Consider the following 27092-nt stretch of genomic DNA (forward strand, 5'->3'; position numbering starts at 1 on the left):
GGGCGGGGGGTAGGGGGCAGCGGGTCGGGGGTGAGGGGCACCGGTCACTGATGTTTACAAAGGGGTTCGTTCTGGTACAAAAAAAGGTTGAGACCCACTGATCCCGATGGGCTCTGAGCAGCTTTGGCCCAGCCAAACAACAGCTCTGAAAAAATCCTTCCTTGCGCAAGACCTCCTCGAACCCTCAGGCTGGAGTCCCAAACGATAGCTTGGAAACTCTTGAAAGCACGTTGGCTATAATAGAGAGAAACCGCTCCTGGATCATCTTCCCATCCCGCTCTTGCAACATGCAAGCAGCCCAGGCTTTAATGTCACTTCTATAAACCAGTGACCCATTGCTCCTCTCTCTCCCTGTCCACGACCAAGCTTTTCCTATTGCTCCAGGTGCTCATGGGGTTTCACGGTCTCCAAAGGCATCGCAGCCCGATCTTGGCACAGAAAGGGGCAGAAGCAGCAGCTATTAGAAACAGGTAGAACGGCACAGGGCCCTCGGGCTGTGAGCCTTCCCCAAGCTTGCAAGGATACTGCACATCTCTTATGCCTCTAGAAGCGGTTTGGGGAAGGGGGGACAGTGTCTCGTCCTGAGCATCAGGGGACCCTGAATCATGCAGGAGGCTTTTTCTCCTTGGCTTTTCGTGCTGCCATACTGCTGGCCCCAGGGTCTGGGCAGCACGGAGGAGGAGGCTGCAGTGGGTAAAATAAGCCCTGTGCCCCCCGGCACCCAGATCCCATGATGTGTCCCAGGTTCTCCTGCCTGTTCTCCACCTCTTATGCCAGGCTGCCTCAAGCCCTTCCATTTGGGGTGCAAACGAGGCTCCTGGCCCCCATCCCTGTACTGAGTCACCTGTGATAAAACAGATTTTAAGTGTTCCCGGTGGGAGGAGATGCCTGAAGACTCAAAAAGGCAGCTGAAAATTTAGGTTGCAAAGTCTCACTGGTATCCATGGTGCATCTTCACTCATCACACAGTGTTTCAGCAAGGACATCTTCTCCTCCCCCCGTTTGTTGATGGGGCAAGCAAGGCAGAGTAGAGGGAGCACTTTGCCCTCAGTCACAGGACACGTCCTTGGGAGTCAAAACAGAGCCACTGGACCGTGCTGCCTCCAGCGCCGTTTCATTCCTTTGTTAATAGATTAGCAGAAAACGGCCTTTGTGACTTCACTATCTTAGATGAACTGGAGAAAGAACCACCGAGTAATATTGGAAATCATACCGGTTTTTTAGCCGCCGTAAAATAAGAAGACGCAATTATGGGTGGATTGTTTCTGATTTGGGATGGGCAGTTCCAGACAGGAATTTTTAGGCCAAGTGTCAGGCAGATAAGAGACAGACACATAAGCTATGACCCGCTCTCATCCCCGGATTATAAACGGCAATGTTTCTGTGCGCTGCTAAAACTAAACACTGAACCGTACTTCTAGCTTCCTGCGGAGTAAGCATCTTGGCGGGCCAGGAGACCTCGGTCTGGAACTTTGCACTCATTTTTGCTATTTCCAGGCTGGTTGCAGGTCCTGTGTTGTTTTACAACACTGGAGGCAATGCGCAGGGATGGTATTTTTACCCCTGCAACATTTAAATTTAGGAGAAGATGAATCCGTGCATTAAAAGCAAGCTTTTCTCTGCCGCATTGTTGATGTCATGGCCAGCACCACGACCGGCGTGGGCTTGACGAGGGGCAAGGGCAGGGGGATGGATGTGTAAAGCCTGTTGCCAGCCTGGCCCATACAAAGGCCATGCTTTCGATATCTGGATTGGGCGTACGCCTAAAATACAACTGGAATCAAGCTGCTCTTCTTGTCCGAGTCCCGGCATTACTAGCAGTTTAGCACCCTCTGGTGGAAATCTGTTCGAGGTCTCTCTTCTGGACACTATTTAAAATTCAAGTTATCGGATCATGTTCTCAGCAGGCCAGTCGCTGCTGCAGGCTGGCCAGCCCTGAGCGTTCATGAGTCAAGCGCTGAAGCCATGAAACTCTTCCAAAGAACCTCAGGTTTTTGAACCAACTGGGTTCAAGCTTTTTTCTGCAACCAGAGGAACTAGACATGATTTTTCAACAAAATGACCCCCTTGACTCACCAAACCAAGTCAGATTTACAGCACAATCATAGAATCATAGGAAATCAGGAGGTCACATCTATTCCAACCCCCGGCTCAAAGCAGAACCAGCCCCAACTACATCATCCCGGCCAGGACTTTGTCTAGCTGGGTCTTAAACACCTCCAAGGATGGAGAGTCCACTACCTCTCTGGGTAGCTTGTTCAGTCAGGACAGCAGACAACACGTCTAGACACTCTTCTGACATCCTGCATCCTCTTCCTGCTCTTCTCCTATTTGCATGTAGGAGAATAGAGTTGGGCTGCGACACTGCTGCCTGCATTGCAGTTTGCACGCAGAGCGGCGCGCAGGATTGGACCTTCACATTCCCCCCATGCAGAGTAACGATCTGATCCCACAAAGGACGTGACTTCCAAATGCAGGATCTAATCCTGCAACTTTCCTGGTAATGTGTGACTAGGCCCCGCGTGGCGGTAGGAATTTGGAGGGTCAGAATCAGTCGTCTCCCTTTTAGATTTTTTAAGCCAAAGGCTCAGAGCATGTGCTCTGTAGCTAATTTCCTTTTCATTTCAACTCCTTGTTATTCCTCCCCTGTGGGGGTGAAATATTAGGTTCTATTTATATCATTCCATGTTTTAAAATTATTTTTCTCCTTTACTACATCTGTTTTTAGTGGCTCATTACCGACTCTCGGATCCAGGCTCTCCTCTGCCAACCGGCTGCAGATTTCCATTAGATTTGTCTAAATACAGTTTACCCCAGCGCTTAAGATCACATTGCAAGGATCTTGGCTTTGGAATGAAGACCCTTAGGAGAGGAGACATAATGCAGAGGAATGGTGGGGACGAGGATGGGGTCACCGATGAAAAATAGGTTTTAGGGCCCCGTTCTTTGGGAATATGTTTGGACTCCTGGACGAAGAATGTATACGAGGTCTCTGTGAACTAGCATTAGCTGACAGTTTGGTCTGTGTCTGTCCCTAAGCTGGCACGTGCAAAGGGAACTGGCCCTCCCTCGCCGGGCTTTGCTGGATGGTGAGCGGTTTCCTGTTTTTCCGACTCGAATTGTTCCCGTTTCCCGTGTCACCTCGTCAGGAGGTTGACATGCTCCCAGCTCGTGCGTTTGCTGGTATTGTGCCTGACAGCTGAACTTTTAGCCTGCAAAATAGGCAAAAGAAACAGAACCAAGATTATCAGGAGTAGGAGGGGAAAGGAACTAAACTAAAGACAAGGTCGCTGATGGGCCTTTTGTACATCTATACAAAGAGTCCTTTTTCCGTTTATGCTGCTGGCATAAGTCTACGTGCGTTATAGCAGATTTAAGGGTCTTCAGCATACCATGAACAATACACAGGTCTCCCCTTCTACTCATACCAGTAAATGACACAGGCTCACATTTTCAAAAGTGTTTTTGGGTGCCTTGGGTCCCCCCACCTTGCAAGAAAACCATCTTCAGAATGTGCTGAATGCCCGTCCTGTAAAAACCAGGTCCCTTTGAACCGTCCAAAACTGGATGCACACAAGGAGCAAAGGTGATATGATGTCCTGAATTACTAGCAGCTTGAGAGCGGGATCGCTGTACACTGATGTCCTATTGGCATTGAAAAGCCATAGGAGATAGGTGTTCCTTTGAAAATACCAGGCTAAATTCTCTAGGATACAGGGATTAACGAGTCATCAGATCAGCAGCTGACGTCGTGTCAGTTTGATTATGCAGATTAAGTTGGTCAAAAGGCACAATCCAGCAGCTGGGAGGTCCATTTTTATTTAAGTGAGGGTAGGGGTCATTTAACTATAGCTGGTTACCAAGAACACTTCGGGATTCCTGGACAAAGATGTCAGTTCTGTTCAGAGCCCGTCACCGGACTGGAGAGCTTCCTGGAAAGATCATTAAAATGCCACATCATCGCTAGCAGTTGCAGTGCTGCTAAAACAGCCACAAAATCTTCATAGGGCCTTATCTTCATCTGCACGTGGCTATATTGACTATGATCAAGGAGTAATGCTGATTTGTAGCAGCTGAGAATCTCATGTATTTAAGGCAAATACATCCTTTCAGTTAACAGTGGTGTAAATCCAGAGTAACTCCATTGACTGGCTTCTCTGATGCTACTCCCCATGCAAGAGCAGGCATGGGCTGGAAAGTTATTTTAGTGGGTCGCTGGACTTTCATTAAAAGCCAACTATAAAAAGAAAAAGCCTTTTTAGAAGAAAGCTCCGGAAAGGGAAAGCATGTGTTTTGAGATAAAGGGAGATGAAAGGGTCCCATTTAGGAAGCTTGCGATAGAAATCAAGAAGTTCAATTGCCAAGTCAGAAATTTCATGGCCTTATGACCAGGCAAAATTTCTTTTTATTATCTTCTTCCCACAGTACAGTAGCTGTAAATGCCAGAGCATTGGCATAAGAGTTCCTTTTCTCTGTCCAGACAATCCAACCCTTTTGGAAAAAAAACTGCTCAGGCGGAAGGAAGTCAGAGGCCTGGCTTGCCTGGACTTCACAAGAGAACAGGAACAGGCCGACGGGCAAGAATGGATCCAGAAGCAGGGTGGATTCAGTAAAATGCCTGGCCTTAGACTTGTCGACAGCCAGATCCTGCACTCAAAATACATTTGCTGAAGTGGTATAAAACTCAGGTTTCAACGTGATTTTTGCTACCATTTAAGCCTAGCATTTTTCAAAAGGAGCCACTGGTTTTTGCTGAGAAGCGCTTTCACAAATCCCAGTCTTACGTGTGGTTCAACCACCCAGCTTGCGAAGAACATGTCAAACAGCCTTCTAAGCTAAAATTATCCCTCCCGGCCTTAGAAAAAACCATAAATAGGAACATCTGGGGAGGCAGCAGCGAAAGACATTGGAACAGGAGAGCTTTGCAGAGGAATGGGGACGCAGGCTCTTCGAATGCACAACAATTTGCGCTCCAAAACAGGAACAGTTCTCATGACCGTTATCCCTTTCCTGCTGGGCGGTAAAATAAACTCAGCAAGAGAGCATTTACCCCCCCAAGCCTCTCTCTTGACTGGAGATAACCAGTGATCTGGCTTGGGGGCTGAGGTTTCAGTTGGGGGGGTTTTTTGGTTTCCCTGTTGGCTGCTGCTCTGCTGAGCATTTGGAAATTCATTTGTTTTTCCACTCGGCTATCTGTCATTGAATTGGTGGCCTTTGTCCCTAGCTGAGCCTCTGGTCCTTGCATTTAGCCGTCCCTGGAGGACAATGTAACGGGGACATTTCTGCCCCATTAGGAGCAAGCTAGAACCCAGGCCAGCACCCATTTCACTGACCCACATGCCCTGCTCTCTTCCTCCTGGCTGCCCAAGGGGCCATCCCCCAAAAAAGCATAGGAAAAGGGCCTGGCTTGTGACTTGGTGGTTGGAGCACAGAGTCAGGCATACAGGTCCAAACACCCCCTGAGCAACAGGGGGGTGGATCTAGAACCCCAGCCCCCCATTTCTTGGGCACATGCCCTAAGCACTCAGCTACTGGGGCTAAAACATAGCAGAAAGGGGCTGCTCCGTCAGGCATTCAATGACATGCAGCACCCTCCACGCCTGATGCCCCATGCCAGCCACAGCGATTGCCCCTGCAATTCTGCCAGGGGTGGCCTCCCCCATTGCACCTGCCCCCTGGCAGAGGAGCCAGCGCAAGCTAATTAACTCCACTGTACTGGCCGACTCAAGTACTATCCTACGGTGGAGTTATTTACTCTGCTGCAACGTGCGTGTAGACGATGACTGGGGCATGAGGGTGCTACCGTGCGTGGGCTACCTGCCTGCTAGCCCCACGCGGTAGCACCCTCATGCCCCAGCCAGCCCCTCCGCAGCACGTTGAGCTGGGGTGGAGCAGCTCCGGGCTGTCAGACTGACTCCCTGGGCCCCTGCCAGCCAGGGCTGCGGCACCCCAGCTCAATGTGCTGCGGCCCCGGGCACATGTGTAAACGTGATACCTGGGAGCAATAAACTCCAGCACAAACTGCACCAGAGTTTATTTAAGCTCACTCATTTCACATGTAGATGCACCCAGGAGGAACAAGAGATAAAGATGTTTAAGCTTAGGACTGTCTTGACACCCATTCGCCCCCAACCCCAGGTGAAGGCATTTAGGAAGGCACGACCTATTCAGCCCTCTTCTTGCTGGCATGTTTGAGTCGATAACCCCACAGACTAACAGAGGCTTCATTTTCATCCAGGCAGCAGTCCTATGTCTCCTCTTCCTGAATCTTTTGGCCAAAAGCAACCTGGTGAGCTCATCAGGGGGTCAAGGGTGGAACATCAAACCAAATGACCCTTGCATTGTCCCTTAGGTGCTGGGAGATGAACGGCCATCCAAAACCATTGTACTCTTTCCTGCTTGCATGCAGGCAGGCTTTTCCTGAATTCAACTGATGTATCCATGCCATAAACCCCCTTAGACACTGTATTCATAATAAACAGATGCTCCATTCCCATCAGCTAAGGGAATAAATTCCTCCCTTTCTGCACACTCGCCCTTGTTCAGAGAGCAAGGGATGCAACATGCATCCTTTGCAAAGCAAATACAGGCTTTTTTCTCACCAGAGTGAAACGTCACCCTGGGGACAGCGATCAGCTTGACAGTTGGATGAGTAGACAGCGGATTTCTTTCTCCAATGCTTTCAGTCTAGTACCGTTTACCAGCATTAAATGCGCAAGGTACAGGACAGCTTGCAAGCTCTGTGATGCAGGGATCCCAGTCACGACCTGCAACTTTCTACAGCATCAAGCACGGTCCGGCCCTTCTGTGCTGACGCCTCTGGGCGTCACTCCATCACAGTAACTTCTTTGAGTTAATACACCAGCTCTCCATGCAAGGATAGAGAATGTGCTTCTATTCATCAAGCTTAGGATGTTCAAAGAAGCTTTATGTAGACTGAAGGTTTTGTTCCAAACATGAGCTTAAATACATAGAGAGAAATAGACAATACCTTACAGTACCTCCACCGTTAAATTTCCCTTTAAAAACGTTAAATAATAGGGCAAGTCTATTTTGCTTCTAATTACTTATATTTCTGTTCCTGCTTGGAGAATTAAAGGCTACAGTGCTGTTCTGTTTGGGCTTTAGGTAGTGCAGAGAAGCATTTTAAATATTCCATATGTATAATTCATGCTTTATTTTGATTTTGATTGCAGGATCAGGTCCCTAGAGTGTACCAGAGATTTACATGAGTAGCTTCTCCTCTGTTTAGTCCCACTCAACCTAATGGAATTATTCCCATTAGTAAGTCCATCTCTATACAGCTAGTCCCCGTTAAAGGTACCACCTCAAACCAAAAAAACCTTTGCTTCTCACATTAGTAAAGTATTTGCAGGAGTGAAACCACTCAATTTTTGCTCAATTATGAGACGTTTGTTGGGAGCTGTCACTCAAAATCGAGAAATGAAATATATATGCTGATCATTTCAGGTTCTGTGAAGGGAAGGAGGAGTATTTAAGCGACAGACAGTATTTTCTACCAGAATAGCATATTCCACAGCAGCATGGTGAGTACACTGTCAAGTTTAGTATAGCTCACTGGACATTGTTAATTAGCTTTAAATATGTTATTGAACTTGACTTTAATTCTTTTAGAGACCGTTTCATCTTTTTTTTTCCATAGGCAAAACGTAAAATGTGCTGCTTGTGAGTAGTCTTACAAAATTGTTCTAACAAATACGATCTTGTACACGATGAGAAAGTACCTCACTGCAAGGGGGATTCTTTATGAAGGAAATTATTTTTAGTTACAAAGGTCATAGACTCATAGAAAATGAGGGCTGAAGGGAGCTCAGGAGGTCACATCTAGTCCAACCCCCTGCTCAAAGCAGGACCAGCCCCAACTACATCACCCCAGCCAAGGCTATGTCTAGCCAGGTCTTAAAAACCTCCAAGGATGGAGAGTCCACAGCCTCCCTGGGTAACCTGTTCCAGTGTTTCACCACCCTCCTAGTGAGAAAGTTTTTTCCTAATATCCAACTTAAACTTCCTTTGTTGCAACGTGAACCCATTGCTCCTTGTCCTGCCATCTGCCCCCACTGAGAACAGTCCAGCTCCATCCTCCCTGCAGGGAGCTGAAGGGTGCTATTCATTCCCCATTCTGGCCTCTTTTTTCCAAACCAATTCCCCCAGCCCCTGAACCAGTTTTGCTGTCCTCTGCTGAACTCTCCAATTTGGCCACCTCCTTTCTATAGTGGGGAGGAGGCGGGCAAAACTGGACACAGTGCTCCAGATGTGGCCTCACCAGTGCAGAATAGAGGGGAAGAATCACTGCCCTCGATCTGCCCGCAACACTCCTACCAATGCAGTCCAGGATGCCATCGGCCTTCTTGGCAACAAGGGCACACCGCTGGCTCATATCCAGCTTATTGTCCACTGTCACCCCCAGGTCCTTGTCTGCAGAGCTGCTTCTTAGCCAGCCAGTCCCAGCCTATACTGGTGCATGGGATTGCTCCAGCCCAAGTACAGGATTTTACATTTGTCCTTATTGAACCTCGTGAGATTTCCTTTTGGCCCAATCCTCCAATATGTCTAGGTCACTCTGAATCCCAGCCCTGCCCTCCAGCATATCTATTACTCCCCCCCAACTCGGTGTCAACTGCACACTTGCTGAGATCTTCACAAATGAGCTCCTACAGTTTGGAAATTAAGTTTGTTGACAAACAGCATGAAAAAAGCCATCAAATCAATTATTCCGTTAAAGTGATTAAAATTAGCAAGATGCTAGACAGCAGCTCCTCTCGCCCCATTGTAACGAACATCCCATTTTAAAGCCAGTTTTAAACCCCTTTGCAGGACGAGAACCTTGAAGATGCAACCTGCAGCAACATCAGATCAATCGCCAAGGATCTGACCAACTTGGTGACTTGGGCGCACACTCATGGGACGATATGCAATCAAATCCCAGCCTTGGAAATTGTACAGGGCATGGACCGTCCCACCAGGGACAATTCTGTTCTATGGATATGTGTAACTGGACATGCCTATCACTGGCGCTGCGGCGGGGCGCTGTACTTCAGAAGCGGGGAGGAAAGCATGGAACAGAAGAAGAGGCCCCGAACCTCTGATTCCTGCTCAGCGGAGCATAATTTAAGCGAAAAGAGATACAGGGTAAGCTCACTGAAAGCCGATTCTGAGAGCACAGGATGCCACAGCAGATCTCCAGGGATAGCTCCAAAGGCCGAAGCCAACACGTGCTTCATAGCATGCGATATAGCAGTGCCACCAGAAAACCAGAGTGGACTTATTCCTCTGAAAGGCAGCAGCTCCACAAGACCGTGCTGCACCGCAGAGCAGAACATGCTACTAACGGCTAGTCGTGCCACAACCGACCGAGCTACTGGGCCAACGAAAAGCATGGAGGACCTGCAAGACATCTCTGATGAGGAACAGTTTGAAGCAGAGGAAGGACCCAAAATAAACCGGAATATTCTTTCAGACTCACAGAATAAAGAAGCCTTGGCTGAGTATGAACTGCAAGTGCAAGGCGATAGGAACAGGGGGACTAGCCAAGATACGGCCACCCAGACATCTATTTCTGTCTACAAAGGGAAGGCTGTGACGACCCCCTTTTTACAAGAGATTTTAGAACGCAGCAGTCCAGAGAGCCTGGAAAACCACTGCTTGAATTTAGTTGTTCCTCCTCCTGCTAAGTCCAGAAGCAAAACCTCTGGAGCAGGGAATCCCTCTGAATCAGCGGTGTCTAAAGAGCAGTTAACAGCAACTCCCGTCCCCAGCGTGGAAACCAGGGCCCTGTTTGAGCCCCCTGTATTCAGAGCCTTCTACGACTCCGCACCGCCTGGCGTGGTCCACCAGCTGTGGCCTTCTGAGCACGCTACGTCGGGAACGGGGTTAGTCGGGAATGTTGCCGAAACACCGGGCGAGGAAAGCAAACAGTCAGGATCCCAGACCGCAGCAAGTGCTTTAGCCTCACCTACGCCAGGGAACGAGAGCGCCCAGGACGGCCTGCCTGCACCTTCAAACAAAAGTAAGAGTGTCTGGAGTCTTATTCCTACGTGGGTGGTTTTAAGCTCTTCAGCTGCCGTATTCAACCGTGCGTGGCTTCATTCAGCCACCCATCTCTGTATTTGGATACCTAACAGTGCCTGACGTTCAGAGGTGCTGAGCACCTCGGGTGCTACTAGGCACTTCAAACAAGCCTTACTTCAGAAGACCGGGCCGCACGTTTGGGTGCCCAAACATAGATTTGGCTGGCTAGTATTAGCACTCGTCGAACTTTTTGGCCTTTACATTTTACTACGGTATGCTTTAGGGAGATGTGTCGCAGTGTGGTCAAAGAGTCTCGCTAGGGCTCTGTGGGGATGCGACTGAGGGCTATTCTGGACTCTCCAGTGAACCAAGCTGTAAAATGGGCACCTCCTCAGTAGGGCTGTGGTCAAAGGCAGCAAGCCACATCACTCCCTCATGTGCTGTTGGCTAAAGAAATGGGCATGCCTTCGCCACGCTAGCCCCGTGCATGGTACCAGCTGCACATAAAACTACAGTCCTTGCAGTTAATGGCACCCCGGAGCGTGAGCCCTGGTCTCAGAAGGAAATAGAAAGAGGAAGTGATTTTTAAAAACAAACCGAGTTCAGACATCACAGGTGCAACTCTGCCTCCACTGAAGTCAGTGGCAAATTTCCCATAAACTTCCATGGGACCAGAGATTCATTGCATGTCTTAGAGCCCAAAAGGTATAGATGCAGTTTAATAAAGAGATTTAAAATGTGTTCTGGCCAGGATGTGGGTTTAGCTATTGTTTCTGGTAGTCAAACAATACTCAAGCATTTTTCATTTGTAAAATTCACTCCTTGGTAGAGGCCACTCGGACCGCTTTCCATCAGCCATTTTTACGTGACACGGTGTCACAAGACTCTTGGTAAGAATATGCTCTTTGACGAAGAACTGAGAGCCCTGCCTTGTGGCTGTTTGAAACCCTCCTGTGAACAATCACGGTCTGTACAAAAAGACATAATAATTACACCCTGTGCATGTCTAGCAAGCAGATACCACTTTTTGCCAAATATTGGGAAGTCCGTTAGTGAAATGATCCGCTTCCTTTCCTAAATGATCAGGTTTTTTTGCCACCTGTGGCTAATCCGCTGGCATACGGGAATCAGTGGCCCATTAAAAACACGTTGCTTCAGCTTTGGCGATTAGCGCACATTAAATAAGCGAATATTTAAAGATGCTATAAAAAGAGCCAGAACATTTGAACCTGTAATTGTCAGCGTGCTTGCAAACTGTTTCACACAAGTACAGAGTAGCTGAACATCTCCCCGATTTGAACGTAGGTTGACATTTGCAGACAACTCTGAAAAAAAAATTGGGGAAGCAGTTTTGGAAGTTGGAGCTCTTGGGTTCATCATCCCTTGCTCCATCCAGCTGCTTAGCGCTGTGACTCCATTGAACTGCTGCCTGGCTACCAAGAGCAACCTGAATATCAATTCAGAGGGATGCTTACTAGAAACACACATCTGGATTTTGAAGCAAACCTGTCTGGCAGTAAATAGCATATTTGGGCCATTGCTTGCTGCTATGGTGAAGCCTCGTTCATTGGATTTGTATAATTCTTGAGGCCAGCACCTACAACGTGAGCTAAAGGACAAATTGCTGTAGACTTTTGCTGTGTATGGGCTTATAACACTGTTGGGAAGTTTGCACGTTTCAGTAGAGGAAAACTGAGCGTATAGTTAAGTTAGGTGGTACTTTAAATTGAGTAAAGCTGCCATAGGTTTGACATTGTTTTGAAGAAAAGAAATTAAATGCTGAAATAGCACTCCAGGGCTCATCTCCACTTGAAAGTTTATTCAGACTGAGGTAGGATGTGAATTTAAAACACAGTAGGTCTCCCGGAGTACTTCCATATGTGGACTCACTCATTCTAGGTGTAGCTAAGGCCTCACAAACAAGAAGAAACCCCGACGCACGACTACAGTTTGCATGCATATTGCTGAAATTGAAAAACCCCATCTCTCATCAGACGCCACTGCGAAGTCCTCCGAGAGGATCTTTGCAATGATCATTTCTGCCAGACAGCAAGATAAATGGCTTGCAGCTCGATACAGAGCTCAGCTTCCAGTCTCTGTGTTTATTGATTCACATGCCATTTCTGTCTTTGCATACACCACTCAGTAGCATTAGCTACCAACCCCAGACATCCCAGCCATCAGCTGCAGGACCCCACCCCGCGCCCACTTCTTTTGCACAGATGCTGGCATGGGGGGGAAATAAGAAAAGACAAAGATCTATGCAGACCTGGACACCCTAAAGACAACCGAATTTGGGTTGTGTAATATGTGCAGGGAAGTGAGATCATGGCAAAAAGGCAAAAGGCCCTGAAAAATGCCTTATAATAGATGGTGTGCTACCTTTTGCACTAGTGACTTACCAAATGGATGTATAGTTATCATCCCTTGGTTCACATTACAACCACGCACCTTTAAGGTGGCTAACATGAGATGGACCGCAACGAGACCTTGCATCCGAAATAAAAGGCAGAAAACAGGATACGTGCACCCTTGATAATTGCCACTACCAAGAATCCCACTACCAAGCTGCTGCCGTACCATTAAGAGCCCTAAGATATATTCCTGCGTAACCCATGGCTAGTGCAGCCATCTGATCAGAGGTGCTGGGTAAGCAGTCCCCACCACTTTCTGGGATGGGTTTCTCCCCACTCTTTAGGGCATTTGCAGCATGCAGCAAGGCTTGGATCGTATTCTGGCCCTCTGCAAAAGGAGTGAATTTTTACCCTAAGCAATTTGCTTCTTAGACGACACCGAACTAGAACGATATGGATGTGCTACTGCCATGACAACCTGAGAAATAAACTCAAGTGGAATCCTGGCAGCCCTTTTTTAAAAGATATTTTTATTCACTTTTTCCTACTAAAGAAAACGCTCTCTCTCCATATATATTTTATGTGGTTAGTCTATAAGGTGCATATAGACATTGCCTTATACCTTCACCTGTATGCAGGCCAGCTCCCATCGCCTTCACTGATCCAAATTTACATGATAAAATATACGTCTGAGTGTTTGCAAGTGGAGAAGAAAGTTTATCTGCTGCTTTCTGGATAGCTAAGGTTTGGATTTCAAGGCACAGCCTTGCAGGCCTTAGTTAGGTGACTGGACTCATAAGGAAGTGCAGTCTGGGTGTGCCCTTGATGAATCATAATCAGGCTGGGTAAAATTCACCCCGTTCCCAACATGCAGGCAATTCAAGTTCCACCGTAAATCCTAGTCTAAAGGGCTACGGGTGGGTTGAACTTATTGCTGTGCTGGGATGCATTTTACAAGCCACCGCGTGGCATGAATTCACACCTGGCCTCACGCTGCTCCCATAGAATAAGACAAGCTCAAAGCAATATGACCGGGTATAGGAACTCCACTGAGTGACGCAGGGCTCCGGTTTTCTCCAATTAAAAAAAAAAAAAAAAAAATCCCCAATTTTCAGTTAAAAAAAATGTAATCCCAAATCCACATTTTTCCACGATTAAAATGAAATGCCGCTATATACATATCTATATATTAGTTGCGTTTCCTTTAAACCACGGAAAATGGTGGATTTGGGATTACTTTTTTTTTTTTTAAACTGAAAATTGGGGATTTGTTTAAATCGGAGAAAACCAGGCTCCCTGGTGATGAGGACACTGCGTTACCTACCATCCGTAGAAGAACAGCAGCAGCAGCAAAGGCAGAAATTCCAGCGTAGGTGGCCAAGTACAGGCAGGGGTAAAACAGTTCGAGAAGAGGCAGGCGGGAGGACAAGAGCCCCAACCTAATGGGATCCTGCTCCCTTTAATTCTTTAGAGGTACGTGAACACAACTCTGCATTTCCCTTACTCTCTAGAGCTGTCTCTTATCTTTTAGAGGTAGTGAGGAAGTCAGAGAGCAAGAGAATCCGTAACATCAGCGACATAAAAATGTTCAGAGACTGGCTGGCGTTACATTACCCCTCTGAAAAGCGGGAGATCTTCACGCTGCTGCCAGAAGCCCTCGATAATTACCTAGCCTCGTTCTACACTAACGTCAGGAAGCAGAACGGCGCCGAGTTCTCGGCCAGCTCCTTATTCTTCTTCCAGAGCAGTATAGAGAGGTACCTCAAGGAACACAAGTACGAGTATAGCGTGGTGAAAGGCTTCGAATTCGCAGCGTCTCAGGAAGCCTTAAAAGTGAAAGGCCAGCAACTAGCAGAAAAAGAGAGGGAGAGAGACTGGAGCATCCTGGAAAACCTGACAGATAGAGACGTCGAGGATCTTCGCAAGAAAGGCATACTCAGCCGAATGCATCCCGAAGGCTTCCTGCACTTAATGCTCGTAAACATCGTTAGAGGGTTTGGGGCAAACACGCACCATCAGGCTCAGAATGTGTGGTGGGGGCAGGTTTTACTGAAAAAGAACAAGGAGGGATTAGAGTACTTGGAGTGGAAAGAGAATCTGAATGCAAAGGCAAATCCAGAGGAGTCAGGTCCATGCATATATGCCAAGCCTGATAACCCAGGCAGCTGTCCCGTCTGGGACTATAAGGAGTACGCTAGGAGGAGGCCTTTGGATATGTTTCATGATCACGATCCATTTTACCTCTCTCCTAAACCTTTGTGCTCCATATGGGACCAAATCTGGTACTGTAGAAAATCGCTGACCAAAACCAAAATGGAAAAAATGATGAAAGTTATCATCCAGCAAGTTAAAGGATCTGAAAAGAGGTCCACCAAGTAAGAGGGTCAGTTGGATTTCTGCATCCCGATTTTGGGAGAAGTTTTTTTTTTGGTCCGGTAGTTTTAGAATCGTTTAACGTGGCAGCACTTAGTATAGGTAGAGAGAGACAGCTCCTTTCCTCGGAGTTTGGCGTAATGATTTTAAATTGGCTTTAAAATTACCATCACCTTCATTTTCCGATGAAGTGCAGGGCTTCCATCAATAGCAAGAATGGAATTAATTATTCAACGCACAATGCAAGCATGAAACATAATCCCAGATTTAAACCATTAATGTTCTGCTGAATTATTAGCTCAGCGCCTCAGAGCGCTAATGTTAATGTTAACAGGGCCCATATTTGAATAATATGGCTAAGAATGACAGGTCTGTGCAGTTTAGGGAGGGCTGGAACTGACCCGATTATAAACTGTATTTAGCAGCAGTCTTGTGTAACATCTCCTTGTATAAGGAAAAGCTAAGTAGGTGGAGTTGGCTTGGGGAAGTGATGAAATACCATCAGTGGTTGCCAAATACTAATCTATAGCTATTCAGAGTGTTTTAAACAGTGTTCAAACTAGTTCTCTCTCTCTTTTCCTTTTCTAAGAGGGGGAAGGAATCTTAGCTTTACTTCGTTCTGTGTTTTAGGAAGTTACCAAAGTCAGCGCAATGTTTTCTAACAAAGCTATTTCCTTCAGTATTGCAGTTCTTGTTTTAGGAGAGTATAGCCAATGCTTTGATGTATTCAGAGTTCTTCAATGTCTGTATTTTCTTAAAGTCCGGTTACAACTGTTGGATCGCTGGCATCTCTTAATAAATTCAGTTTGACTTCATCAGCGTCGGTCTGCCCAGAGAAGGCGAAATCAGTAGCCCAGAGCTGGCAATCAGGTGGACCAAAAGACTCGCCTGTTCACTCCCACTGCTCCCATCACATTTCCACTAGGATGATCAGCCACAGACTTTTCTTCACGTGGGTCCCATTTGCACTGCAGAGCAGATCATGCAGCTGGATCCCTTTGTGGGAAGCCCTCCTGAGACTCCAGAAACCTAAGATCTCTGTGGGTCACTCCCTTGATAGGGTCCAGTCCCCTCCATAGCAGCATTTAACCTGTAGCTCTCAAGAATCGTTTACAAAGGATAAGGGCACATTACTCTCCCCATCAACAAGGCACAGAGAGCTGAACTTCCTCAGCTAAGTGCCTAGAAGATAGCTTGCCTTTCCTGCATTATACGGTATTATCGCAAAAGCCCAAATCAGAGCAATCTGTCACCAATTTGGGGCACTGTGGGTGTCCCAATGATGCACAGACACAGATGCACATATAGGTTCTGGGTAAGAGGCAGCGTGAGCAGGGACCTTTGCCAAACTGATCTGCAAGCCGCATGAAATCCAAAAGTCAAACCTTTCCCTGGGGGATTGGGTTTTACTAATAAAGAACAAAACAACCTGATAACAATCAGCCTCAACCCCTTTTTTTCAGGCCTGGCTGCTTAGTGCACACCCTAGAACAGCGATTCTCAGCCCTTGAGATCCTTTGAAGGGTGTCAAGAAGCCTGAGAAGAAAAGCATAAAAGCTAAGCAGACAGGCACAGGCCCTGCCTGGCACATCCCCTACCTCCACTGTCTGGCCCCCTCTGCAAACAGGTAAGCATTGCACTATACAAAATTAGCGTTTGAAATGGGGTGCCACTCCACTCACACATGGTCAGAGACCCACTACCTTTAAACCTCCCAGCCTAAAGATCACCTCTTGCCTCCCTTATAGTCAGATAAAGTAGGCAGCAGAGCCCAGTTAACCTTTTAGGAGCCGAAAACACGGCTACAAAAACAGATCCCTGAAATATCAGCGTGGGTTGTCATAAGAGGAACCTGCTCAGCAGACAGTTAACAGACAACTTTGAGCAAGGCCTCTGGAAAGACCAGCCCACAGGCCAGGAAAATAAATGCCACGGGCTTCGGGCAAGATGCACTTCAACCTTGCTTTCCCTAACTAAAGGCACAGCAGCCTCTACATATTAACTCACCCAAGGGCTCTAGTCCACAGTTTCCCTCCTGGGCACAGGACGGAAGGAAACGATGCACACCTGACGGGTTAACACCCTGCTGCTCAGCATCCTGGCAATGAGGGTGACTTAAATGCGTCTATGAACCCAAGGAGAGGTCTAGAAGTACTAAAGATAAGGAGAGCAGCACCAGTTCCTCCAATGACCTAGCCTGCTTGGACTGTTTGTACAGGACTTGTCAGCGCATTGCATTTTTTCACATCCCGTGGTGCTCTTAAGCTAAAAATCTAGTTAAGTGCGCTTTGCCGGCCTGGGTAGCATTCTGCCTAGATTTCCTAAATGAGATATCTTCAAGGGTTTAATTGCTACTCGGAGCGGAGCAAATAAACCAGAGAGCCATTTCATTTGCAGAAGCAGCGAGACACTCCGCACCAGCAGTGCCGCAGGACTGTTAGCGCTGCTTCTTTTCACGGCTCAAATTGGACTAGTAGCTGCAAGCCACTCCTTAGCCTGGCTAATTGCAGACGGGCCCTTCCAGGGATGCAGCTGGCCACCGAGCCGGCATGGTCAGAAGTATTCAGCACATGTTCCCACAGTGAAATACAACCAGAGGAAAAGCGTCCAATGTAATTGCGTCTCAAGCAGGCTCGGCGTCAATATAAAGAGACCCCTCAACTGCCAGCCTTTCCTCCACAAGATGAGATCCAGCAACCAAGCTGGACTTTTTCCTTCTCTTTTATTATCCCTAATGGTCCTCTAAGCCTTACGCTTCCAGGACCTACACTAACCCTCTGCCACTCCACTGTCTTGCAGCTGAAGCCCCTTAGCCCTCCTGATTGCCACTTAGCCAACAGCTGGGTGGAAGGGAGGGCATCCAACCTCCCTCAGCTGCGTCAGCTTTGGGGTGCTCAGGGGGATAGAGAGTTGGGCCGACTTGCTCCTTTTCCTGCTGTTCAAAAGAGATGCGTTTACATACCCAGCGAGGAGAATATATTCGTTTCTCTGCAGTGTTCTGCACAGATGTTCTCCGCGGCTCCTCACACCTCAGAGCAAGCTGGATACTAAGTACATCCGCCCCTTCTACCTCGGAGACCATCTTTTACTTCCAGGCTTTCCATCACTTTACTAAGAGAAGCTGCAGCTCTACTTTGCCGTCAGTCTATTGACACGGTTGAGACTCTCAGGTGCACAGGGTGAAACATTTAACCCTTACCTGCATTTGAAAAAGTCACACCCTTTGTCCTCCTAGGTGATTTCCAAATGCTTTTTTCGGAGGGCAGGAAGTCCAGAGAGCTAGCAACTGCACTACGTGCTAAGTGAGGGCACCTGCTCTCCCTGCAAGGATTAGATGTCTTAAAAATGGTTTGGGGGTAATCCTTTCAACTGCCTTCTTGTCTAGAGGGATCCCAGCAGGAGATATAGTCTATAGCTGAAAGAAAAGCATGGCGATTCTCTCCCCCTGTTGCATGGCTGAGCTCAGAGCTCATGTCTTCGGTGGGAACAAGGAGAATGGAGGTTTAGAGACTCAGACTAGACTCCTCTCTTCCACCCATAGGCGCTGACTTATATATTTTGCCGGGGGGGCCCTAAGGCGTGGGTACGTCTGACACACTTCAGGTGACGGCCCTTGTCCCGAGGGGGGCCAGGGCCCTCCGGCCTCCACTGTTCTGGGGGCCTCTGCTTCCACCTGTAATTTCCAGTTGCAAGGCTCATTGCCTTCTCTCTTTTGGTATGAGTTGATTGAAACACAGCAGAACCCTTCATCTGAATTTGAAAGGATTCAACGAGAGCTTGAAGGCCAGGTCTCAGCCAGCTGCAACATAAAATGGCCAAGTTACAAACTTCTCAAAAGTTGAAACGCCCCTGAACATCACCTTCCTTACAGACAGCAGTGCTGGCTGTATCTCTACCAAAATCCCATCTTACCTGCTGCTTTTCCTCTGTAGGCAGTGGCTCCAAAGAGAAACTTCAGAACTGTGTTGGCTTTTGCTTTCCAGTATTTCTGTATTGGATCTAGCCAGACACCTGCATAATACAGGGCTGTGATATGGTTGTCCCCCCATGGGGATACACCATGACCCCAAGCTGTATAGATGCCTGTTTTTCATCCTGAAAGGAAGAGATTACAGCCATCCCAGTAGCAGACTTTTTGGGGAAATGTTTGGTATGGTTGGCATCTGCTTAATTACACCATGTAGCTAAAAGGAAACAGGTGACATGTGTGGGAAGTGGAAATCCCTTCCCTTGACAATCCTTAGCACTTGGAAATATTTTGTGCTCTGAATCGGGAGGAAAAATTCAATCTCAGATGTGTTTTGCAGGGAAAGGATGGAAAGGACCGTGCCCGTGAGCCAGAGTTTTCTGGCTTCATTAGCCACCTGTAGCACCGGAGCTGGCAGCTCCCCAGGTGTACAGCCAGTGAATCCCAGCCCCTTGGGGGTCCTCTGCTGAGCTCTGGGAGCCCCTGGGAGCCCCAGCAGGGAGGTCTGCTTTTTGCTGGAGCTTCCCATGGAAACAGCATGCCCCCATGGAGCATTTTGTTTCAGCTCAGTGATATACTGTTTGGGAAGCCAGTGTTATGGGGAATTAGCATCTCCACGGGTGCTTTTCACCCCCGGATCTCAACACACATTGCAAACGAAAAAATCGTTCTCCCCATTTTGCCAGAAACAGCGGCACTGAGGCAGGAAAGCAAGTTTCCCAAGGTGACACAGTAAATCAGTGGCAGAGCTGAGACTAGCCTCCTCCCCAGAAGTCTCCTAATTCCCCAACCCATTCCCTCACTGCTTGGCTTTGCATGACCCCTCGATCAGCCCAGGAACTGGATGGAGAAGAAACCCAGATGCTGCACAACCGCGTACATGGAGGAACAGGACTCGCCCTGCTGCCCTGCCGAGACCAGGGGGTATTAAATAGGGCTTGGCACCTCATAATCACAAGCCCCTTGCCTATTCCCTACTCACCAGAGGAGGGAAATGCAGGGAGGGTGTGTTGTACATGAGAGGGAAGTGAACACGAAGGACACGGCTCCCTTTCCTCTTTTCATGCATGCGGTTCTTAATGTGGTGCCTCCCTGCAGCCAGTGTTAAGACTAGAAAAGCAGAAGAGGAAGTGAAAGGAAAGCCTGTTACTCCAATGTCTCCCAAAGTAAACCCAGCCCGTGCGCCCGCTACACGCTTCCGCTTGCATTGCAAGCTGAGGATGGTCGGCCTGCTAGGCGAGGCCCGTGCAGGAAGCAGGCTGACACTTGGCTGGCTTCCCACTGCTATTCTGCGTGGACTCGCGACTGCCGCACCCAAAGCCTCAGCCTTTCCAGGACAGCGCTGGGCCACGTGCTCAGGCTGGATCTGCGAGGGTGAGCCTTCGGAGGAGGACTCCACTCTCGTTTCACTTGCGCTTTAGAGAGAATCCTTCTCGAAAGCACCCGAGTAATTCAGGAGTCTGCATCCTACGTCCAGAAGCTGCTCACGGGGGTGTTGGTTGTAGCCGTGTTGGTCTAAGGACACAGGCAGACAAGGTCCTTTGGGTAAATGTCATCTCTTTTATCAGACCAACTAAATAGTGGGAAAACCAGTACTTCGCAAGCTTTCAAGCCCAAACGCCCTTCTTCATATGCTTGAGACCCTCCATATGCTTGAAGAAGGGAGGGGTTGTGCCCGAAAGTTTGCAAAAAACAACTTTTCCAATGATGATAAAAGAGATCGCATCTACCCAAAAAACCTTGGCAGAAGCTGCTTAAGCATCTAGGAACCGCGAGCTCAGCAAAAGGCAATGGGAATAAAGATAAATCACTCATGCTTTAGGGGTGCTGGTTGCAGCCGTGCTGGTCTAAGGACACAGGCAGACAAGGCTCTTTGGGTAGATGTGATATCTTTTAGTAGACCGACTAAATTTAGACCAACTAATTTAGTTGGTTTATTAGACTAACTAAATCGGTTGCTCTAATAAAGGCCATCACATCTACCCAAAGAACCTTGTCTGGCTCCATCGCTTCGGCACTTTACAGGGTGACCTCTCGTTGGGCCCGTGGCCCGGTACCTTATGCGGGCAGTTCCCAGAGAGCTTTCGACTGGCGCACGGGCCCGTTCGGGGCCTGCTGCACACACACGCGTGTCACCCTAGATCCGAAAAAGGTCCCCGAGTTCTTTACTGCAGCAGCTTCAAGAGATTTCTGACCGTGCCGCCAGCCCTGCTCTTCTGGGGCCCTCTAGTGGGATGCTCCGACATGGTCTGGCTTCGGAGAGGGATGCTTCTTTTGGAGCTCCCAGGCTGCTGCACGAATGGAGGGAGATGAAGGCAAATTCAGCATGTGTCATTGATTTCCTACCCCTCTGCTTTTTCCCAGATCCCTGAGAATATTCACCAATTCCTGGGCCTCAATTCAGGGACCCAGCGACCTCCATCTCCCACCTTCGGACGTAACTTTCCCTCCCCTGCCCCGTTCTTCTTAAACATGCGCGATCCCCGACGCACAAATCGACAGGCCGTTTGCACGGAGAAGAGCAGCCTGGAAGGCTGATGCAGCAGGGTGACTCTTTAATAAATTACCTCTTTCCAAATAACCGACAGCATTAAAAATACGTATCGTGTATAGCACTGCATCTCGGCAGATCGTATTGACTGATGTCTAACATCTTGATTTGCCCACTGGATTGCTTCTAAAGATCCAGAGATCTGGCTGTCCAGCTAGTTTCTTAGGCCAGCTTCCACCTGGCATACCTAACCCAAAGCATCTTCAGAAACAAAATAGGACTCCTTTTCCCCAGTGCAGGGATGCACCTTCCAGTGGGAAAGGAGTGAAATTACAGTCTGATTTCATTGAATCTAGCTGTTGATTTGCAAAAGAGATTTCAGAAGAAGTGATCTGGTTTTCCCATCTTCAAGGAAAAAAAACCCCATAATAAAATGTCCTCTTGGAGCAGAAGGGAAGGGGAAAAAAATAAGCAAGCGCAAACTAGAGATTTGTAAACGGTCGCCTTGTCGATTCGGACCAGTGCAATGTCTACAGTCTTCATTTGGGGGGTCAGCGGGAGCTGGAAGGGCTCGGGGAGGGGCTGAGTCTTTGCTTCCGGTGGGGTCCGACGTGGACCGCACGCAAGTGCATCGCAGAGTCTTGGCTGGCCTGAAGCAGCGTCAGTCATCGTCCTTGTTGGCAAACTGTCCTGCCTCCCAGCGCTGGGCCAGCAAGTTCTTGTGGCGAATCACTCTAGTGCTTTCGACCACCTAAAAGACCCATTAAGTGCGACATTAGAGGCAGATTTCTTAGGCACCGGCTTATTTGATCTCTGTCTTAACAATACTCCTGGGCCCTGGTGTGCCATTTGCAACAGCTGATGTGAAGTGTCTCTAATGTTGGGCTCTCCCAGCTGGTTAGAAGAGCTGAGCGCCCACAACTCCTTGACTGTTCAGGCCCTGCTGACTTTAGGTGGGTATAGATGTGCAGCATAATTGCACCCATGCTAGCTTGAAGCCACGGTGGGTACGGTCCTGTCTGCAGAACAGACACCGCTACAGGGTTACGCAGTGACAACCGAGTTGGGCCTGAAAGCAGTGGCCCGTGTGCCAGGCCCACGAGGGAACAGCTGGAGGACACCTGTGCTCAATCTGAAGCATCCCTGGTTCATCACCAGGATCTCTCCCAGCTGCTCATCCCTGTTGCGAAGGGCAGAGTGGCTCTCTGGCACCCGGAGCCAGAATTATTCACTCCCTTTTAGCCTCCAGGAGCGGAGGGAGCATCGGCCCAGAGGCCGATTGTGCTAGATGAAGTCCTGGCTGCAAACTGCCCCCTCCAGCCATCACCCATCCTCTGCAGAGAGAGGAGGCAGGCATGCACTCAAGCCATCCCCATCCCCCAGCAATCCAGGTTATCCTCCATCACACCCCTCGGGTGGTACGCAGAACGGGAGCTGAGCTACAAGAGACTAAGACACCCATCCATAAAGATATTCAGGCACCTAAATGCCGGCAGGGGTTTCTATGGCCATTAGGCACCTAACTACCTCTATGTATCCAGGCCCAAGGAGCTTGTGGCACCCCCAAGTGCTTGAAGCTGGGTTTTTTATGCCTGAGCCCAGCACCTTCATAGTGAGATACCCCTCCTTCTTGCCCAGGGGCAGCGGAGTTAGGCTTTGCTCTTGGCAATGCGGCCCCCCACCGCCCTTCTCATGCCTTGAGACATCCCTGCCTCGGTGCGATGTATATAGTCAGCCCAATGAAGCTGCTGGGCATGGAAGACACTTATTATTTATCCAGAAAGTTTGGAGGGAAGGGCCTGGTGCCCCCAGGTGCCCCCAGGCTGGGAGCTGCACCGTACCTCTGTGTTGATGGTGTCGCTTGGCTCGATGCCTGCATACTGCAAGAGGAAAGGAGAGGGTCAGACAACAGGAACCGGGCAGGGGGAGAGGGACTGGACCGGCTGGACCGACCAGGCCTATGTGCTAGAGGGAAGGTTGCCTTGCTTGGGCTTGGTGCAAGCCCAGTACACAGCGACTCCCACGATGTGGGGTGTGAGGGCAAGGAAGGGCCTGTGCCCGGCTACAGCTGCAGTGCCCAGCACAGAGGAGGTGGAGTTGGGTGCACGTGGCTGCCTACTCCCGAGGCGGCAGCAGACACCCCACAGCACCGACGTCTGCAGCTCCATGACCATAGCGAGGGGAGCTTCACAGCCAGGAAGCGAGCTCAGATCTGGGTTTGCCCCTGGTGTCTCCAAACCCTCGGAGCCAGGCAGGGCACTTGGGCAGCTCCGGACCCGTGCCCCAGCCCCCTGCGGGACAGCGGCTCGCACCCAGGACATCCCCAGGGCCCTGAAAGGAGCACTCACCATCCTGTCGTCCTTCTGCTTCAACTTCCTCCTGCCGAGCGGGGGGCTCTGCAGGGCCATCGACTTCCCCGAGTAGCCCTGGTAGGGGCTGGGCACGTTCATGGAGAGAGGAGCAAAGACCGGGGACTCAGACACCAAGTAGCTGCCACTGATGCCGGAGGCGCCTGAAAGAGGACAATGGGCCCATGTGAGAGCGTGAAATCCCCTTTCGTGGGGAGATGTTTTCCAGAGACCTTTTGGCCCTGCGGACCGAGAGGACGTACACCCAGCAGCAAGGAGCTCTCCAAAAGGGCCCCAGGCTGGATCAGAGGCTCGTGCCCTCCATCTCCTGCATAACCATCCTGCCCGCCCCCGGGCTCAGTCCAGCCCATCGGTGCCCCACCAGCAGATCCTGACCGGTGTGGGCACAAGGTGCCAAGCCCTGGCTCCCAGTTCAGAGCTCAAAGGAGTTCCTCTCCATATCTCCCCAGCCCCCGTGTTCTGGGATATTTGCCCCATCCGGGGCAGGGAGCTCGGGGCTCTGTCCTTTTCCAGCAGAGAAGAGCTGGTGCTGAGGAGGCTTGAGCTCCATCCCCCTGGCAGGGGCTGGGCAGCACACTTATGGTACCCACGGTCCTAGCCAGGGAGCCCCCTCCCTACGGGCAGCATCAGGCCCTGGGCATCAGGAGGTGTGACAGATGCCCAGGGCTCCGCGCACAGAGTGCATCCCCACCCCAGCTCCTACCACCCCCATACCTGAGCTGGGAGAGGAGAGCGGTGATGGGGAGCCCTTCTCCTCCTGGCTGCCCTGCCTCAGCCGCTCGCTCCTCCTCCGCTCCTCCCGCAGCTCCTGCTCCCGCTGCAGGGTGTGCTGGATGTCCTCCTCGATCAGCACGGCTGCCTGGGGCTTCCAGGACTTCAGCGTGTACTGCTCCTCGTGGGCGCTCAGCCGCGCCGCACTCTGCTCTGCACGCTGCTGGCTCCCGCTGCCCTGGTCTGTGGCAAAGGAAAACTTGGGCTTCCAAAGCAGGGAGAAGTACTCCCTATTCATCACGCCTGGCTTGGCAGGCCTCGTGCTGGCCTCAGCACCCTCTGCCCCTGCCCCTGGGAAGCCCTCCAGGCTGGGGTCCTGCTGGCACGGCGGATAAGCCTGGACGCTGAGGAGGTCCACGGCATCCACCATGGAGCCGGCACCGTGGCTCATCATGGGCGCGCCAGTCTGGGTCCGGGCTGGCGCCTCTGGGCTCTTGGCCGGGGCTGGCGTGGCATCGTCCTGCTCGAACACCTTCCTGCGCTCGCCCAGCTCCTGCTGCGGCCCCTTGTCGTAGGCTCCCAGCAGCCTGCCTTCCCGCTTCAGCGCCTCCTCCCGCTGGGTTTCCTGCTCGATCTCCCGCTGGACGTAGAAGGAAGCACGGCCTTTGTCTTTCCCCTTCCTGCCCGGCGGAGGTGAGCGGGACATGGTGAGGAGGGGCTTGGTGTGGATCTCCACCAGCTCGCTGCTGCTCGACTGCCTCCCCAGGCCTCTCTCCTTCCGCAGAGTCTCCTCCCGCTCCAGCGCCAGGCGGATCTCCCTCTCGATGGGCGTCTCGGTCCTGGCTTTGGGCTCTTTGGCACCATCCTGGCTGTCGGGCTCGGATGGCAACGGGGCCTCGAAGACCTCAGACACGCTCCCATCGCTGGCGTAGTCGGCGCTGGACTCGGTGGACATCTTGCCCAGGCTCAAGCCCACGTCTTCTCGGGAGGATGCTTGGGGGAAAGAGGTTGCTTCGCTATTGGGATGGGACCTTGGTGTGTCGGCTTTCTTGGGAGCACACGGCTCCTCTTCCACACCTGCCGTGTAGGCGATATTACCCCCGTCCTCCCCGCGCTGGCTGGGGGTGCCAAGGAACAGCTCCGGACACTGCCATACCCACTCGTAAGCTCTCCTGGTTGACTCCGGCTTTGGGGATGTGCCTTGCTGTCCCGGCCTGAAGAGCGACCCGGGGTTGGCCTTCTCCAGCAGGAGGAACTGCTGCCGGGCGGTGGCGAAGTTGATCTGATCCGTGTCTATGCTCTCGCGGTCGACAGGCGTCAGCGCCCGCCTGGGGGAGCTGCTGTCGAAGCAGATGGCAAAGCTGGGGGCACGGCTGCCCCCGAGCTTGGCCTCGCTCTTCTCAGGCGTGCTTTTTGCAGAGCTCAGCTCGTCCACGGAGCTGCACCTCTCGGCCGTGGTGGAGCTCTTCTTCACCACCTGGCTCTTGATGACCTGCTGCCTCTCCTCTTCTAGCTCCTTTGCTTTCTCGGGGGAGATTTCGGCCGGGACGCACCTGTACTGCTCCTCCTCATCCTCCTCGTACAGCTTGGAGGGCTTCTTCTCCCCCCTGTAAGCCCTGAGGTCATACAGCGTCCCGGCCCTCACGACCTCCAGCTTGGACTCGCGGTCTGGAGGTGGCGTCCAGAGGTCCCTCCCGCTGTCCAGGGCGTCCGCTGGGAACTCGGATGCATCTTCCAGGGCGCCGTGGGATCCCCAGCCATGGCCATTCTCCACCTGCCGCCCGCCGTGTCCCTCGTGGCTGTGCTGAGACTTCCTCTCGCCAGGGGGGCTGGCCTGGGGAGCTGCCTGAGGGAGGTGGAAGATCGGATTGCGGGTGACTCTATCCATTTCCCAGGAAGGCTCCTCATCCAGTGCGTCTTCCTGGCCCCAGAGCTGTTGTTCGGGCCCGGGATCAATCACAGCTTCTTCATACCCCCAGTGGACTGCGGCACCAGGGACGGGGCCTTTCAGTCCCTAGAAAGGGGGGAAAAGCCACGTTATAGGATCCAAGCTCACAATGGGCAAGAGCATCCCACCGCCCCGCGCCCCACTCCTTTGCTGATCAGCCACTGCAGCTGCCCAGCGGGTGTCACCTAGCCGGGACTTGCTTTGGTCGCACACGCACGCTGGTCCTGGGACGGAGGTGGTCAAACAGCGTGCAGCATAAGCACTCAGTCCTACAGAGGTCGGGCTGGAAGGGACCTCCATAGCTCACGTAGTCCAAGCCCCTTCTAGGAGTCTCAGCCACTTCCCTGATAGCGACTCGGCCCCAGGGATTAAATCTAATCAGCGATCAAACCTTTGTCCTGCTCCGGTGAGCTGCTCTCGCAGCCCCTCTTTGTACACAGCGACCTTGCATAACCTTAAGCTAACTATAATGCAGCTGCGCTATCACAACAGCTCACACTTAGGCTGCGCTGTGGCGGCAGTGCCCCTGGGGACTATTAAAAAACAACATCCATGGCATCACTGCCTTTTGCTGAAGGAAAGCTGGATTGCTCCACTGTGTCATAGCCTCTATATTGCTAGTACGGATGGGGATTTGCCTTTTCCCCAAGTGTCTAGAGCAGAACTGGGCTTCTGCTGCAGCGAATGTCCCCAGGGTCAGCGCAGGGATTGCGTTAGGCCATGGATGTGGGGTGGGGTGAGCTTCCCGGAGGAGCGGATGAGCTCAGGGAACAAAGGAGAATACATCCGCGGTGGAAGAAGAGCGGAGCTAATCACCTTCTGCCTCCTTGATGGACTTGCGGGAAGAGCG

The 27092-nt window shown here is 50.6% G+C and overlaps 2 protein-coding genes and 1 long non-coding RNA gene across 6 annotated transcripts in view; 1 reads left to right on the top strand and 2 right to left on the bottom strand.

Moving 5' to 3' along the window:
* Positions 1-18509, bottom strand: part of LOC102382211 — a 28646-nt gene extending 10137 nt beyond the window's left edge. Inside the window, exon 1 of one of the 3 annotated variants that reach the window (XR_323097.3) lies at positions 17956-18509. This is a non-coding gene — a long non-coding RNA (uncharacterized LOC102382211). Of the gene's footprint in view, positions 1-16763; positions 16897-17718; positions 17922-17955 lie in introns of those variants that run through there. The other 2 variants (XR_323098.3, XR_323096.3) reach the window with 2 other exon arrangements.
* On the top strand, positions 7478-15743 carry LOC102381955 (uncharacterized protein KIAA1958 homolog). The gene is made up of 3 exons (XM_006017455.3): positions 7478-7547; positions 8836-10027; positions 13915-15743. Exons 1-3 carry the CDS (start codon positions 7545-7547, stop codon positions 14760-14762), a joined length of 2043 nt encoding a protein of 680 aa, XP_006017517.2. The 5' UTR covers positions 7478-7544; the 3' UTR covers positions 14763-15743.
* Positions 18510-21234: 2725 nt separating the features above from the next.
* MISP (mitotic spindle positioning) overlaps positions 21235-27092 on the bottom strand; it is a 10060-nt gene continuing 4202 nt past the window's right edge. For both annotated transcript variants that reach the window (XM_025196430.1, XM_025196431.1), the window contains exons 2-5: positions 24298-26308; positions 23563-23726; positions 23056-23094; positions 21235-21965 (exon numbers count right to left, since the gene is read on the bottom strand). In XM_025196430.1, the coding sequence (XP_025052215.1) occupies positions 21876-21965; positions 23056-23094; positions 23563-23726; positions 24298-26308 (2304 nt within the window). In that variant the 3' untranslated portion in view covers positions 21235-21875. The remainder of the gene's footprint in view (positions 21966-23055; positions 23095-23562; positions 23727-24297; positions 26309-27092) is intronic.

Source organism: Alligator sinensis, unplaced genomic scaffold (genome assembly GCF_000455745.1).
Source record: "Alligator sinensis unplaced genomic scaffold, ASM45574v1 scaffold1295_1, whole genome shotgun sequence".
Classification (NCBI taxonomy): Eukaryota; Metazoa; Chordata; order Crocodylia; family Alligatoridae; genus Alligator; species Alligator sinensis.